The following is a 13,965-nucleotide window of genomic DNA, read 5'->3' as shown; positions in this document are numbered from 1 at the left end:
ATATAATTACATATGACAAATCAATTGTTAAACTTATTCGAAACTAATATCTACAGGATTTTTTGTCATGAATTCTTAATAAATTCCTCTTATCCCATTCCATAAAATGTATTTAAACACATTGTGCTCCTTTTTACAAAATCCAAACAGGGAAAGCATAGATTCACACTTTTTTACGTCCATAAGATTTATTTGTAGGGAATGAATAACAATCTTTCCCATCCTACTCTGTGTCTTTTCTTCTCTCCCATACTTGGTTCCTGCATGCGATCTTAGGCTTAAAGATTCATTTAGATGCAACATTTACGTTATATGTACTAACAGCATCATATAATGTGGACATGTCTTGAATTTAAGGTCTTAATTCTGCTCTTATGCTTTTCATGGTGTGCTTTTTTCTCTTGGAGAGTATGACATTTTTCGATTGATTGTTTTTATTTCTTCATAATTTAAGGAAGTTGACATTCATGGACAGTGCTTTTTAAGTAAACATAGATTGACTTTGTACCATACATGCCAGACGTCCCGATCTTGGCGGGACAGTCCTGCTTTTGGGGTGTTTGTCCCGGTATCCCGATGTAACACTATTTGTCCCGACATTCGAACAGAACGATATACGCTCTTTAAGTTCACAATAAAATTCCCTATTCAAGCTCCGTCTGGCTTTAATTACAATCGCTAATCCTTTTATTGCCCCCTATTAACAAACCATATCTACTAGTCGAGTGATCCAGTGTTGTTTTTGACACATTATCAGCGATATATTGGCAAATAATTTATCACACCAGGGTTTTTTTATTATAAGGGTCGTTAATTGCTAGGGATAGATGCATCATAGTGCATTAAGCAGATTGCTTTTGTATTTCATGGCCCACATCAAGTCCAAAGATACTATTATTACGCGGTATTCAGTGTATTATATCTCAAACAAATCGAGCGCTGACCTATACCAGAGACATAAATTTACTTTCGTTTTTGGCTGATTTTCAGAAAATAATTTGGACATATTGCATCAATCTAAATTTAGAGTTAATGGATGATTGGTTGAATAAAAACAGTGCTCGATGTGCGCACATCCATTGAACGTTGCCTTAGTCACAAATGGGTTCATCTGCATAGTGCACATGTTTGTTTACTTCCGGAAAATGGAGAACGTCTGTGTTCATGCAATTCTTAACACATTTATCATCAATATTTGCCAGAAATTATGAGGCTTTGTAAGTAATTAGCTGATTACTGACTTCAGTAAAGGTGGCATGATTGATCGTTTTAGGTGTCCTGCTTTTTGGTCAAATGTCAAGATATTTTTAATGGTCTGTCCCAATTTGGACCCGAAAATTTCTGGCATGTATGCTTTGTACATGTTGTGAGATCTTTCACTTGGATGTTTTTGGGGGGATTTATTGTTCTTGTTTAAATAATATGACATTTTATTATGAATGTTTAATTTCCACACAAGATCTCAATTAAACACTGATCATCCAAATTTGATTAAAACTCTACATGCAGCATCACTTAATGATGTATGTGCCTATATTTTGATAGTTATTCATTACATGTATTCTGAATTTGTTTTTTTTTAGGCAAATTTTTGTCGTTTAATACTTTAAATAAGATTATTTAATGCTGTTGAAACTTTGTATGTTACACGTTTGATAAACATGTTTTCAAAGCTCCTACACATGCAATAGCATGTTATACCTCTCCAGTAAATCAATAATCAGTAATATCAGCTCACTTGAGAATAATGAGATCATCGTGAGCATTTGCGATCGCCTTTTGTCCAACGTGTATTGTGAGGCATCAACATTTGCCATGTCAACGCTCTAGAAGTTACATTTATTGTCCAATCTTCTTGAAATTCGAGCAGAACATTTGTGCCAATCATATCTTGGACGAGTTCGAAAATGGTTCCGGTAGGTGAAAAAACATGGCTGCCAGGGGGCGGTGCATTAATCCTTATATAGCTATAGTAAATCATTGTTAACACTCTAAAAGCCACATTGATTGTTCAATCATCATGAAACTTGGTCAGAAGATTTGTCCCAATGCTATCTTGGTTAAGTTCGAAAATGGTTCTGGTTGCTTGAACAATTTGGTCGCAAGGGGGCGAGGCATTTTCCCATATATGTCTGTATCTTGCTATAATAAAACCTTGTTAACACTCAACAGGCCACATTTATTGTCCAATCTAAATGAAACTTGGTCAGAAGATTTGTCCCAATGTTATCTTGGACAAGTTTGACAGAGAGTGGGGCATTTTTCCTAATTTGGCTATTGTAAAAACTTGTTAACACTCTTAGTCATATTTATTGTCCAATCTCCATTTAACTTGGTTAGACCATTTGTTGTTATGACATCTTAGATGAATGTGAAAATGGTTCCAGTCTGTTGAAAAACATTACCACCAGGGTTTGGGGAATTTACCCTTTGTTGGCTATTTTAAAACCTTTTTAGCAATCTAAAACTTACATTTATAGTTCACTCTTCATAAAACTAGGTCAGACCATTAATTTTATTCTAATGATATATTGGGCTGCTATAAAGAACAGGTCTGTTCCTTTGTATCCCAGATGAGCGACTTTTGGCCTTTAAGGCCCTCTTGTTTTCTTATTGAGGAAACAGTCAAGTCTATATTCTATTTGCTCCAAACACTTCCCAACATAAACATACCAGTGATCAGATGTATTTCTTAAAAATACAATAACTGTAAATGTAAGATATGATGTTCTCTTTCATTTGAACTCATGCCATTTTAGCTCATATTTATTAATATGAGCCTAGATCTGGGGAAAATGGGGCTTAATGCATGTGCATAGAGTCCGCAAACTGCACAGGCCAATCTGGGATGGCACTTCACACACATGCCTCAATTCCTGTTCTCCCAGAGGGATGTTCATATGAGCCTTGCTGTGTGAAAAGGATTTAATGCATATGTGTAAAGTGTCATCCAAGATTAGCCTGTGCAGTCCACACAGGCTTATAAGGGACGACACTTTCCGCTTTTATGATATTTTCTGTTTAATGAAAGTCGATCTCTTCTTAGCAAAAATCTAGTTTAGGCGGAAAGTGTCATCCCTGATTAGCCTGTGTGGACTGCACAGGCTAATCTGGGACGACACTTTACGCCAATGCATTAAACCCCTTTTTCACAGAGCACGGCCCATAACTATAATGTTGGTGAAGAGAGGCTTGAAGAAGACTTTAAAGGCAAAAACCAAAACCAAACACAATTTGCAATTAAAAGACTTATTTGAGCGAATCAGCTGAAATTGCAAGAACATTCAAAAGTAAACTAAACATCATGTCATACAAACAAAAACTTCATTAAATTCTGCTCTGCATGACAAAAATAAAATACTGTTAAAGACCTATTTAACATTTCAACAGATAAAAACTAAAAAGTGTAGTTAACTTAACATTTAGTTACCAGTTAAAAATAATGAATAGCACGATAAAGCTTCATGGCCTTCGAGTAATTGACAAATGATTCTAAATGTAGTTTTCAGAAGGAATGTCACACAAAATAGTAAACTAATGGTTGAATGAAAACTAGCGATTGTGTATGGATATGTTACACTATTACTACATTTTCACAATCAATCAGTGTCAATTTGTCAACAGACAATGTTTCAACCTTTGGATTCTAATTGACTGTATGAAATAAAGAAAATACAAGACTTCACCTTCATTTTGCCCATCAACAATAAACAGATTAATGTTTATTAATTGTTCATTTTTCATTAAAATAACATGGTTATGGGCATTTGAATGACTTACATATATTATATATTGCAGCTGTAAAAAATATGTTACAGGCATGTGGAGAAAAAGTGTATCAATTTTTAGTACAGCACATATAAATCCACTTGAATTTTATATACAGACATACATGTATGTGTAAATCACAAAGACTTAACATGCAGATTTGTACAGTTGACTACAAGGCATGAAGCAGCACTGTTAATGTTGTCCCATGACACAGTATCAAAAAGGACAAAAATTGCCTTCTCCAAAAAGTTTAACATCTAAAGTGACACATCTGGAGAGTAAGCACATTTTGTAAAAGAAGTGAGTTATGTTACAAAATCAAAGGAACGTTTTCTGCTTATCAAATTTCTCAAAATAATTTTGCTATGTTTACAAATTATAGTGTATACAACAGATGGTTATTTCTGTTACCCCAAATAAGTCATAATGAACATCTAATAATTAAATATCTAAGATGTTAATTGACATGGCAATGCAAACTAACTAAACTGAGCAAATCACTTTTTGACATTTCTAAATAGAAATGCAGAACACATTCTTTATAGGATACCGAAAAAAGTCTGAGCAAAATAACATTTTGCCTTTCCTAATACCAAAACAGCAGCACACATTCCTCTGTGAAAAACATCAACCAATCAAAGCAAATTTCCATGTTACATTTAGAGAAAACCACACTGCAAATACTATAGCTGAAATGCCTCCTCATGCAGGTTTCTGAAGATGTTATCATTCAGGCACTAATTGTTATGTAAAATTTAGTTTAATGTAAATCACCCTATATGACCATATAATTGCATCACAATTGTACGGAGAGAGTTGTGATTAATCATTCATCATTAAATTAACATTGTAGAGCCCTATTTTGAACAATTAACTCTAGTTAAGGTAAACTGGGCTTGCTTAATTCATGTAAACAAAGCGCTGTCCCTGATAAACCTGTGCAGTCCACACTGGTCTGTTTTACTGTATTTAGTTTTTTAAGAAAGTATCTTCTTTACAAAAATCCAGTTTAGGCAGAAACTATCAACCCAGATTAGCCTGTGCAGACTGCTAACTATCTAATTGTTATAACAGTGAAACTCAAAACAGGATTTCAACCATAATATAAGCCGTCAGCAGATTTTTAAAGTTAAAACAAAGCACATTATATTCTTTAATATATGGAAAAAAGAACCTAGTTGAAGTTTTTTAACTTGTTTAAAAGTAAAGGATTAAAGTTAAAATTAGCTGGAAAATATCCCATTAGGGGAATAAATTATGTACAATTTTGAACATAATAATAAATCATCTGTAAAAGCTATTAAAAAACAGACACTGATTAAAAAAGAAAAAAAAAGAATAAAAAATACATATGTGCAGCAACTAAAACGATTATTTACAATGCAACCTAATTGGTTTAGGATTTATAATGGTTATTTAAGGCCCTTTATTAAATGTTTTGGTTGATCTAGCTTAATATTGTTCAGCATTGTAAAATATTGTTATCTGAGTTCAATATGTGTGAAATATGTGAGCTTGCTCTAGAAAATCCAGGCTTAATGCATGTGGGTAGAGTGTTGTCCCACCTTAGCATGTGCTGTCTGCACAGGCTAATCAGGACAACACTCTGAATTTAAAGTAAGTCTATTGTAAACAAAAATACAGTTTAAGAGGAAAGTGATGTCCTTGATAAACCGGCCTTTCCCACTCAGAAGCAAAGGGAAAATGGCTATGTGCTAACAGCTTAAAACCAGAACAGCCTGCAAGTAACTCGCCGTCTGATCAGGTTTTACCGGGTATGCTGTTTGCTGCTCATCAGTATGTAAGGGTTGGAAATGAGGCCTTTAATACTTGAATTTAGTTCAAAAGGAATTAAGTTAAATTCAAGTTTAAAAGGGACAACAAATGCGTACAAATACGTATCTAAGTGGTTAAAAGTTTAAGTGTGCGGACTTAGCAGCATAATGCGTGACTTCCTTTTATCACATGCATTAAGCCCAGTTATGAGAGTGCAGCTCATGTGCTAAAATAGGATTCAGTACACTGCTTGTAATTCTTTTAAGGTGTATGAATGTCAATCTTTTATAAACTAGCATACAAACTGAATTGTTTGTTTTTATTTGGATTATAATGCAGGAAATCCCTGAGCACTTGCAAAACTGGAAACAGAGGAATGAAATACCAAGGAAAAACAGATACATGTTCATTCAAATGGCAAACTTGAAGAAATTAACACAGAAAAACAAATAAGTTAAGAAATAAAATTAAAAAAAGTTGGATAAATTTTTGAAACAGAAAGGCGAGCAAAAATGCACTATACAAACAAAACAAAAACACAATTACAAAATGAAATCCTACATAAAAATATAAATCTAATAATTAAACAGCCAGGTTAAGTGTGAAACTTTGTTGAGTGAAAGTGACTAAATGTGTATAAAACATGAGCCTCTATCTGGGAAAACGTGGCTGAATGCTTGTGCGCAAGGTTTTGTCCCATATTAGCCTGTGCATTATGCATAGGCTCATCAGGATGACACTTTCCACCTTAACTGGATTTTTGTTAAGGAAATACTTCCTATAAGCAAAAAAAAATACCATAAAGAAAGGAAAGTGTTGTCCCTTTTTAGCCTGTGTATATTGCTAATCTGCACAGGCTTATCTGGGAGGACACTCAATGCACGTGCATTAAGCCTAATTTAATCAAAATAAGGCTCATATTATGGTAATACTGCATTCAAGATCACAGCCCTAGAATATGGGATGGCACTTTAGGCACTTGCATTAGACCCCCTTTTCAAACAGCGCGGCCAATATATTTAACTGCTAATTAAAATTTAAACTAATTTACGGAAAAAAAAACATGTTAATTTTTGGAAGATGGAATGTCTTGACAGACTTCAACCTTTACTTAAACAATGTCTCCCCTACGTACTAAGGAATTATTTTATTTTGTTCACCTTAAATTTATGGGATTTGCAAAATTGGGCATATAATTCTACAAAAATTTACATGTTTAGTCCAACTTAGCATTAAATTTGTATAACTACATTTGTGATATTCAAACATTTATTAATGAAATGAGAATCATCTTTAAACACAAAAGTATATTTTCTTGAATCCAAGTCTTTTCTGTATTCTTAAGTCTAAAAGTTGGTAAGTAAATAGGCCCAAATAATACATGCCAGTATTATTTAAAATTGAGTTCCAGTATTAATTGTGTCGTGGTCTGAGAAAACTGGGCTTAATTCATGTGCGCAAAGTGTCGTCCCAGATTAGCCTGTGCAGTCCGCACAGGCTAATCAGGGACGACACTTTCCGCTTCTATGGTATTTTTAGTTTGACAGAAGTCCCTTCTTACCTAAAATCAAGTTTAAGCGGAAAGTGTCGTCCCTGATTAGCCTGTGCGGACTGCACAGGCTAATCTTGAACTACACTTTACGCACATGAATTAAGCCCAGTTTTATCAGAACACGACACAATTGATTCCTTATGCCAATCATGCATTTAATTGAGAAACACACTAAGTCACATTTCACTAATATTCTACATGAAGAGAAATATAAAAAAAGTATGTTAACAGCATAATGTAAGCCAGGGACATAATTAGCACAAATGTCTTGTCAGCAACAGAACTTCGTCACAATGTGATATTCACAGTGAATATTTAGCTACATTAATAATTACAATACAGTACAGAACATTTTGACAAGTTTCATACAGGAAAAATAACATTTATTTATTGACCTGCCGTAAACAGAGTACAAAGCATGACATTTGACTTCAATTAGTTAATAAGTTTCTTGAATAAATATATGGGAAAAAAATATCAATGTGTATAAAACATAAATAGAAGTAAAGAATCGTTTGATAAGAACAAATACATATTTTTATTGAAAGGTAATACTTTTGATGACCTGTACTCGCCAAATTGAAAATAAATTGTGAGTGAAAACATTGAAATAAACTAACCTTACTTTCTGTGAACACTATAATTTAGGCCTGAATATAAGGGAACCGTGTCAACTTGTTTGAATAAGTCTTGTGCACAAATGCTAACAAGGAACCACAAGTACAAAAGTCCTCAATCTTAAACTTGTTCTCAACTTAAAGAGAATTATTGACCAATCACACTGAATGTAACAAGAGAATTATTGACGAAGTAGACTGAACGTAATAATGGAGATTTGATTACAATAAGCAAAATGGTAAATATGTTAATAGTTTTTTAAAGACAAAGGTTAGACTAAGGGAAGTCTGTCGTCATGGCTCTAGAACACATTTTCCTCACAATACACTTTTGTAATACAATGTCTGCAATTACCAAATTTTGATTATCAGGAAAAAATTATACTTAAACTGAGCAATTAAACATGTTTATTATAGAGCTCACTGAAGAGAAAAATAGAATACTGAAAATTATGAACTCCAGGAGTCAAATCTTCAATTATAAATTATGTTTTATTTAATAAGAGGATTATAAACATCTTGAATACTTATTTCTGAATCAATTTGAAAAGTGTTGTTAGTAACACTTGTATTTTTAATAAATAACATGGCTATTGCAAAGCAATATATGTCCCCTACCTGCTCCACCACTGTCAGATTTTTTTTATTTATTTGTTGCCAAAGCAACCATAATTTTTGATGTGGGAACAAAATGAAATAACGTGCATAATGTCCATATTGATATCTATCCTTGTTAAAAGTTTCATGAAAAAAATACGAAGAACTTTAAAAGTTTTCCCAGGATCCAGAAAAGTGTGACAGACTCACAGACAGACGCACAGAGCGCAAACCATAAGTCCCCTCCGGTGAAACTGATATGGAACAATTAACAACAGAATTAACAAGACTATTGTCAAGCAATATAAGTCCCCTGACGGCGCCACCATTGTCAGAAATTCCAGATTTATATATATATATATATATATATATATATTTGTTGCCATAGCAACCAAATTGTTTATTTAGGAACAAAATGAAATGACGTGCATAATGTCCATATTGTCATCTATCCATGTTTCAAGTTGCATGAAAAAATATTAAGAACTTTTTAAGTTATTGCAGGATCCAGCGACCCTCCTTTTCAGCAGTATTTCTAGTCTATTTGTTGCCATAGCAACCAGAATTTTTGACGTCGGAAAGAAATGAAATGACGTGCATAATTTCCATATTGCCATCTATCCATGTTTAAAGTTACATGAAAAAATATTAAGAACTTTAAAAGTTATCGCAGGGTCCAGAAAAACCAACATTTTCAGCAGTATGTCTATTCATTTTGTTGCCCTAGCAACCAAAATTTTTTACGTCTGAACGAAATGAAATAATGTGCATAATGTCCATATTGCCATCTATTCATGTTTCAAGTTTCATGAAAAAATATTAAATACTTTAAAAGTTATTGCAGGATCCAGAAAAAAACACCATTTTCAGCAGTATTTCTAGTCTATTTGTTGCCATAGCAACCATAATTTTTGACGTAGGAACGAAATGATATGACGTGCATAATGTCCATATTGCCATCTATCCATGTTCCAAGTTTCATGAAAAAATATTATGAACTTTTAAAGTTATCGCAGAATCCAGAAAAGTGTGACGGACGGACGGAGACAAAGCCATAAGTCCCCTCCGGTGAAACCGGTAGGGGACTAAAAAAGCTTTCATTTTGGAATCTACGACAATTTTATTTTTGATTTTGAAATCTGTGAAAACTTTCTAGAAATCATAATTATGCTTCAAGTTAAAAAAAATAGTACGGTTACAGATTAAAACTTGTTTATACATGCCTACACATAAAGCAGGATTTTAGTCAATATTTCAACATTTGAATTCCAAGTATATTATTCAAGCAACAACATTCTCAATGCAAAGTTTGATTAAGACAATACATGTAATACCATTTTATAAGTTATGTTTTTGCTTGCTTTTACTTAATTCAAGAATAAACTTAAAACCTATAGTTTGGCCATTAGATCCACATTTAGCCTGTCAAACAGTCAACATGTCAGGGAATGTAAACTGTAAAGAAAACTATCTGTATGAACTGTTACAGAAACAACAAGAGATGTGTCAGAAACACAATGCCCCCTTCTGCGCCACCTTGAAGCCATATATTTGACCTTTGACCTTGACCTTTCATCACTCAAAATGTGCAGCTCCATGAGATACACATGCATGCCAAACATCAAGTTGCTATCTGAAGCGACATAGAATTTATGAGCATTTTTCCAAACCTAAATGCGAAACCTAAATGCAAAGTGTGACGGAAAGACAGACTGACGGACGGTCTGATCACTATATGCCCTCCTTCGGGGGCATAAAAAGCAGTTTTGTTCAGCAAACAAAGATGACAGTATAAAAAAACTGTAAAGCAACAGAACAGACAAGACAAAACTCACTCATTATACAACATAAAAAAGATGGGTGCATTGCTCCAAAAATAACTTTTAATAATATCATGCGACTGGTAAAAGAAAGCCCAAATTCAAAATGTACATCAGCTCCTATAGTAAACACAACCATGCTTTACAAACAATATCCACTGAGAATCTCATGTAGTTCTGAAATATTCAGACTTTAAAAAAATACAGTATTTGTTGGCTTTATACATTTCAGGAACATATATATAAACAAGCAAATTTGTTGAATTGATATCCCCCGCCAATTTTTCTTCAGGAGACAAAAGTGTTATATTTGACACTCAAAAAAGCATTTTTTCAAGATACAAAGGGCCATAACTCCGTTATTAACAAACGGTGTACAATGCCATTTGGCGTGCATCATCCTCTGATCCATATATATACTCATACCAAGTTGCAATGAAATTGGCCAGAGCACTTTCAAAATATGACTCCGGACACACAAAATAAGCATTTTTTCAAGATACAAAGGGCCATAACTCTGTTATTAACAGATGGTGTACAATGCCATTTGGTGTGCATCATCCTCTTATCCATATATATACTCATATCAAGTTTCAATGAAATCCGGTGAAGCATTTTCAAGATACAGAAAGACGGACGGACGGAAGGCCTGAAAGATGAACGGACGGACAACACCAAAACAATATCTCTCCGCCTATGGCGGGGGATAATAATGCTATTCCGTTGACGACCATTGGAACAATTTATACTAACGATATCCTTTAAACCTGTTTAAGTGATGCACTGTTAGTACATGTATATGGAATTCTACAGTTACGCAAGTCTTGAGGATACGGATAAACTTAAACTTATGATACATTGTAAATACAAACATAATCCCAATTAAAAAAAAACTTACACATATTTACTGCAAAAAGATGCAAGTGAAAAGAAATTACTGTACAAAATAATATAATGTACACTCAACAAAAAAAGGCAACACACCAGATACAAATTCTTGTATGTTCTACACATCTATTTGAAAGTGTTCTAGTATATTTATTCATTCGAATTTATAATTAATTTTTGAAATATGGTTTCTTGAGTTATGGATGCATGGTTTTATAGATATGCCAAAAGTAACAGCAGATTTTATCCATTGGTGTATTATAGATTTGTCTAGTGAAATTATAGAACAATTGTGTGGCACATATACACATCTGTTGAGTGTTTATTTCAACTTTGACTCAGATATTAGCATGAAAAGGGCATGTGTGTTAAGTGTCGTCCCAGAATGCACAGTCTGCAGAGGCTAATCAGGGATGACACTTTCAGCTTTTATTGTATTTTTGTTTAAAGATGTTCTATTCTTAGCAAAAATCCAGTTTAGGCGGAAAGTGTCATTCCTGATTAGCCTTTCTTACTCTGCAAACATACAGGTAGATATTTTAATATACGGTTTGTTGACAGTATGGGGTGTGAAGATAAATGAGTATACATGTATTTGTTTTATACATATGGGTACAATGACGTAGAAAGGATGATTAACAAACTTGTTACTCAAACAGATATCACAGCATACTTAAATGTTATATGAAACATGTCCAAAGTAATATTGTATGACATATAAAAATAGACTTAATTTAGTAACTTGGTCCAATATCTTCTTTCATGGTTGCATGTTTTTTTTCAACTGGATGTTGTTAAATTTTTGAGGATTTACTTATATGCAGGCACACTTCAAAGCTGTTAAAATCCTTTTACAACTGTAATTAAAAACAGTTATTAACACAACAACTGTATGAATTTAATACCCTTTAAACAACAACAACATTAACATTTTAAAATATAAAATTTAAGAAACTATTTTAGAACAATAAAAAAGAGCTAAAACAAACATGAAATTCTATGCTGCTAAATTTGGTAACACAATCAAGTGGCGCCCTCTAAACTGGATTGACTAGGATCACAGTTTGAGATTTCTTCTTTAATCTCGATATCTGAGAAAAACTGAAAATAGAACAAGAAAGGTTATAGAATATTCTTTTGAAGAGCATACAAAAAACACCTGTTCATAAGAATTTCGTATGCATCATCAAATGTGCCAGTTATGAGGAATTCTGCCAAATTGGCAAGAATGTATGACGTTGCTTACTACATTAACCCTTTACCACTTAGATACTTATTTTGACAAATTTGTAGTCCCTTTGAAAGTTCAATTTCTTACAATATTTAAGTTATAAAGGCTTCATTTCCAGCCCTTAGATACTGCTGAGCAGCAAACAGCATAAACCTGAACAAACTGCTAGTTACTTGCAGGCTGTTCTGGTTTTATGCTGTTTGCACACAGCAATTTTCACTTTGCTTCTGAGTGGTAAAGGGTTAACAGGTCCTGCTATAACTTGAGGTTGACAAGGTGATGATGTTTTCTCTCTGATTCTGCTTGTGCGTAGCAACATGTAATAATCAGGTATTATCTTTATCATATAAAAGAGTTCAAAAGAAGGCAAAAAGTTTGCAATTTTGCATGTAGCATGATGAAATAAGTTTGAGTCTAAAGAAACAAACAATGGGCCATGGTGTTGCCAGTCAAAAGGTCAAAGGCCGAGGTCACAATGGCATATAACATGAAACTAAATAGATCCAATAGTAATTTTAAGTACCATAATACCAACACAATATTCTTAAATTGTGATAAAACATCATCTTTCAATTGGTAATTTAATACCTTTCTTATTGAATACAGTATGGTTCTGCATAGGGAACCATTAATGACCTTTTCCAGCTAGATTTCTCACCCATAAATTTATTTGCTTAGCTTGCTGATGCACAACTGTGTGTGTGTGGGTGTGTGTTTGTGTGGGAGAATTGAAACAGTTTCAAAGTTGTGGGAGGGGGGTTATATATGTGACAAACGTCTTATTTAATAAAAGATACTCAAGAATAAAAGTAGCTAGCAATAAGGCTTCATGACAAAGTGGTTTCCATGGCAACACAATTTATACATGTATTAACCTTTGCCAACTCTGATACACAATTTGATGCATTTGTAGTCCATAGTCCAACCCTAAGATAAAAATGAGCAGCAAACAGAATAAAATCTGAACAGACTGCGAGTTAATCGCATGCTGTTCTGGTTTTATGTTGGTCGCATATAGCCATTTTCACTTTGCTTCTGAGTGGGAAAGAGTAACAAGAGCACCGTGTAACGGCTGCCAACGCTGGGCTGCGAAAGCTTGTCATATTTTTGTTTGGTTTTAGAGGTCACAGTGACCTTGACCTTTGACCTAGTGACCCAAACAGGGATGTGGCGTGTAGAACTCATCAAGGTGCATCTACATATGAAGTTTCAAAATTGTAGGTTGACGCACTTTGATGTTAAGGTTTTAGCACGACGCCTACGGCGGACGACACAATGAGTTGGCTATGACAATACCTCGGGTTTTTTCCAAAACAGCCGAGCTAAAAATAACATGTGACATTTCTGAATGGGAAAGATTAAAAATAACATGATGCTTCTGAGTGGGAAAGAATAAACATAACACGTGACACTTATGAGTAGAAAAGAGATAAAATAACATGTGACATACCTGTATCAGGTTATCTACCCCAAACAAGAACCCGTCTTCGTGGTTGCCGAGGGCCCATGGTACACGGTGTGTGATTGTGACGTCATCAGGAATCGGATTCGTCTTAGAGAAGTCTATCAGCCAAATGCCGCATTTTTCTGTGCGGTCGTATATCAACAACAAGGAACTTCCAATCAGCTGGAATGAAAGGGAAATCATTATAAGCAAGAATAAAAAACTGCTTTATTCCTGAAGTTAAGTGCATTTTCTGTTCAGAGCAGTTT

At 33.9% G+C, this 13,965-nt stretch overlaps 1 protein-coding gene across 10 annotated transcripts in view; it reads right to left on the bottom strand.

Annotated features, from left to right (window-relative positions):
- Positions 1–3,233: 3,233 nt before the first annotated feature.
- LOC127848386 (inositol-trisphosphate 3-kinase homolog) overlaps positions 3,234–13,965 on the bottom strand; it is a 67,906-nt gene continuing 57,174 nt past the window's right edge. For all 10 annotated transcript variants that reach the window (XM_052380822.1, XM_052380832.1, XM_052380823.1 and 7 more), the window contains 2 exons: positions 13,703–13,879; positions 3,234–12,122 (listed from right to left, as the gene is read on the bottom strand). In XM_052380822.1, the coding sequence (XP_052236782.1) occupies positions 12,045–12,122; positions 13,703–13,879 (255 nt within the window). In that variant the 3' untranslated portion in view covers positions 3,234–12,044. The remainder of the gene's footprint in view (positions 12,123–13,702; positions 13,880–13,965) is intronic.

The sequence above is a fragment of the Dreissena polymorpha genome, chromosome 10 (assembly GCF_020536995.1).
Source record: "Dreissena polymorpha isolate Duluth1 chromosome 10, UMN_Dpol_1.0, whole genome shotgun sequence".
In the NCBI taxonomy this organism is placed as follows: Eukaryota; Metazoa; Mollusca; class Bivalvia; order Myida; family Dreissenidae; genus Dreissena; species Dreissena polymorpha.
Note: the sequence above shows the minus strand (reverse complement) of the source record. Positions and strands in the feature narration are given on the sequence as shown.